Consider the following 2,086-nt stretch of genomic DNA (forward strand, 5'->3'; position numbering starts at 1 on the left):
ATAATTGCATGGAAACTGTGGCATGTGTGAAATCATCCGTGTGCCTGATTTTTTTTTTTTAAGTAAGTCACTTTGGATTGTGTCGCCTCCTCTCACTTCTGTGATTGATTTCTCGAGGCTAATGGTGCGTAAAAGCGCTGGTGAGATCTGGGGGCGCCTCCTAGCCTGACGTCAGAGAGAGAGTTTAAAAAGGTGGGAGACAGTGGAGAGCTCCCAAGACGCTTTAGGAGTCGCGAGGTGCAGAGCCGTCGCTGCAGCCTGCGGAACCGCGCCTTGAGTTTGAGCTTCGGCGCTCTAGCTCGGCTTCCCCGGCGTCGCCGAGATGCTGTCCTGCCGCCTACAGTGCGCGCTGGCCGCGCTTTCCATCGTCCTGGCCATGGGCGGGGTCACCGGCGCGCCCTCGGACCCCAGACTCCGTCAATTTCTGCAGAAGTCCCTGGCTGCTGCCGCGGGGAAGCAGGTAAAGAGACTCCCTCGACGTCTTCTTTCCCTTTCCCCTCTCCTGGATCCCTCAACCCTCTCTTAGCCTTGCCCCTGCCCCCTTGGTTTGAACTTGAGAAGTGCCCCGTTGTCCTCAGACGAGTCTCGGTGCTTTCCATGGTCCCTTATCTCCCAAAGCTCTTAGAAAAACTTTCTAAGTCCAGACTCCCCTCTTGCCCATTTTTTTTTTCCTTTCCTGATCAGCCAAGTCAGTCATAGTTCAGGTGGGTTCTTGGGCATTCGGGAAAATTCCGAGGACCTGGGTAGCTGCCTGAGCAGGAAAAGGGTGATGGAATCTATCCCCGGTGCTGAAAACGGGAGGTGCTGACCCAGGTGCTGAAAGAGCGGACTTCTGAAGGGGCTATCATCTAAACGCTCCACTTTCATGTGAAGGGCTGGGGGCTAAGGGACACTCTACAGACGGAACACGATTATGTTTGCGATTGTAAAAGGTCTTGTTTCCCACAGGTGACTTAGTAAAAACGGTAAGAACAATTCCACTTTGTAACTCATGATACAGAAATTGAGTTAAGCAAACTGTTGGCAAATGCTTTAATTCTGCAAAACTGCTTTAATAATCTGAAGCTGTTTCTCCCTCTCTCTCTCCCACTCCCTCTCCCTCTCTGCATGCTGTAAGCCTACAGAGGTGGAAAAATTGCAGAAATATGTGAACTTCTGAAGCATTTTTGTGTAACTTGGTGATTATAACAACTACTCTTATTTGTGTATCCTTAACTGATTTTTAATCATGACAGAAAGTACACAGCATGGAAACTGGGTTCTGGGTGTGGCTGAATCTGATTTCCTAAACTGGACTTCATCATTTCTTCTTCTCCATCATTGTTACTGTCATCCTCACCATTTTTCTCTCTCTCCCTCTCCCTTCCACCCGATAAAGGAGCTGGCCAAGTACTTCTTGGCAGAACTGCTGTCTGAACCCAACCAGACAGAGAATGATGCCCTGGAACCTGAAGATTTGTCCCAGACTGCTGAGCAGGATGAAATGAGACTGGAGCTGCAGAGATCTGCTAACTCGAATCCGGCCATGGCACCCCGGGAACGCAAAGCTGGTTGCAAGAATTTCTTCTGGAAGACTTTCACATCCTGTTAGTTTTATTAGTTATTATTGTCCATATCATACCTCTGATCTCTCTCCTCCAAATCCCAGCTCTCTTCCCTAATTCCCCAAATCCTCAGCAAGACCCTTGCATTAGGAAGTGAAGACTGTAAATATAAAATAAAATTATGGTGAAATTATGGAAAACAAGAATTTGATTTCTTATTGAGTAATCCTTTCTGATCACAAATATGTGATTATCTTGAGTTGTGATTTCAGGCTAATTATTTGAGACATGCACATCAATTATCACACGCATACTACTAACAATTCCCTGTTGTAATAATGATTATGTTTTAAACGGTAACCCTTATAGTTTGGGTCATTTCAAACAAATAATTCCAAGCAATTCTGTGCATTTGAACTTTAACCCAATAATAATTGTTGGAAGAGACTGCCACTAGCATCAATTACATATTAAATGCTCTTAAAAATAATATTTTGGGCTGTTGAAATGAGTATTAGTATTTATATGTAGGCAGGCTGAGA

At 45.7% G+C, this 2,086-nt stretch overlaps 1 protein-coding gene across 1 annotated transcript; it reads left to right on the plus strand.

Moving 5' to 3' along the window:
* The first annotated feature begins 230 nt into the window (after nt 1–230).
* Nucleotides 231–1,750, plus strand: SST (somatostatin). Its single transcript, XM_037844926.1, has 2 exons — nt 231–460; nt 1,379–1,750. The coding sequence occupies exons 1-2, from the start codon at nt 323–325 to the stop codon at nt 1,589–1,591; spliced, it is 351 nt and encodes a 116-aa protein (XP_037700854.1). The 5' UTR covers nt 231–322; the 3' UTR covers nt 1,592–1,750.
* The last annotated feature ends 336 nt before the right edge of the window (nt 1,751–2,086 follow it).

Source organism: Choloepus didactylus, chromosome 1 (genome assembly GCF_015220235.1).
Source record: "Choloepus didactylus isolate mChoDid1 chromosome 1, mChoDid1.pri, whole genome shotgun sequence".
NCBI lineage: Eukaryota > Metazoa > Chordata > Mammalia > Pilosa > Megalonychidae > Choloepus > Choloepus didactylus.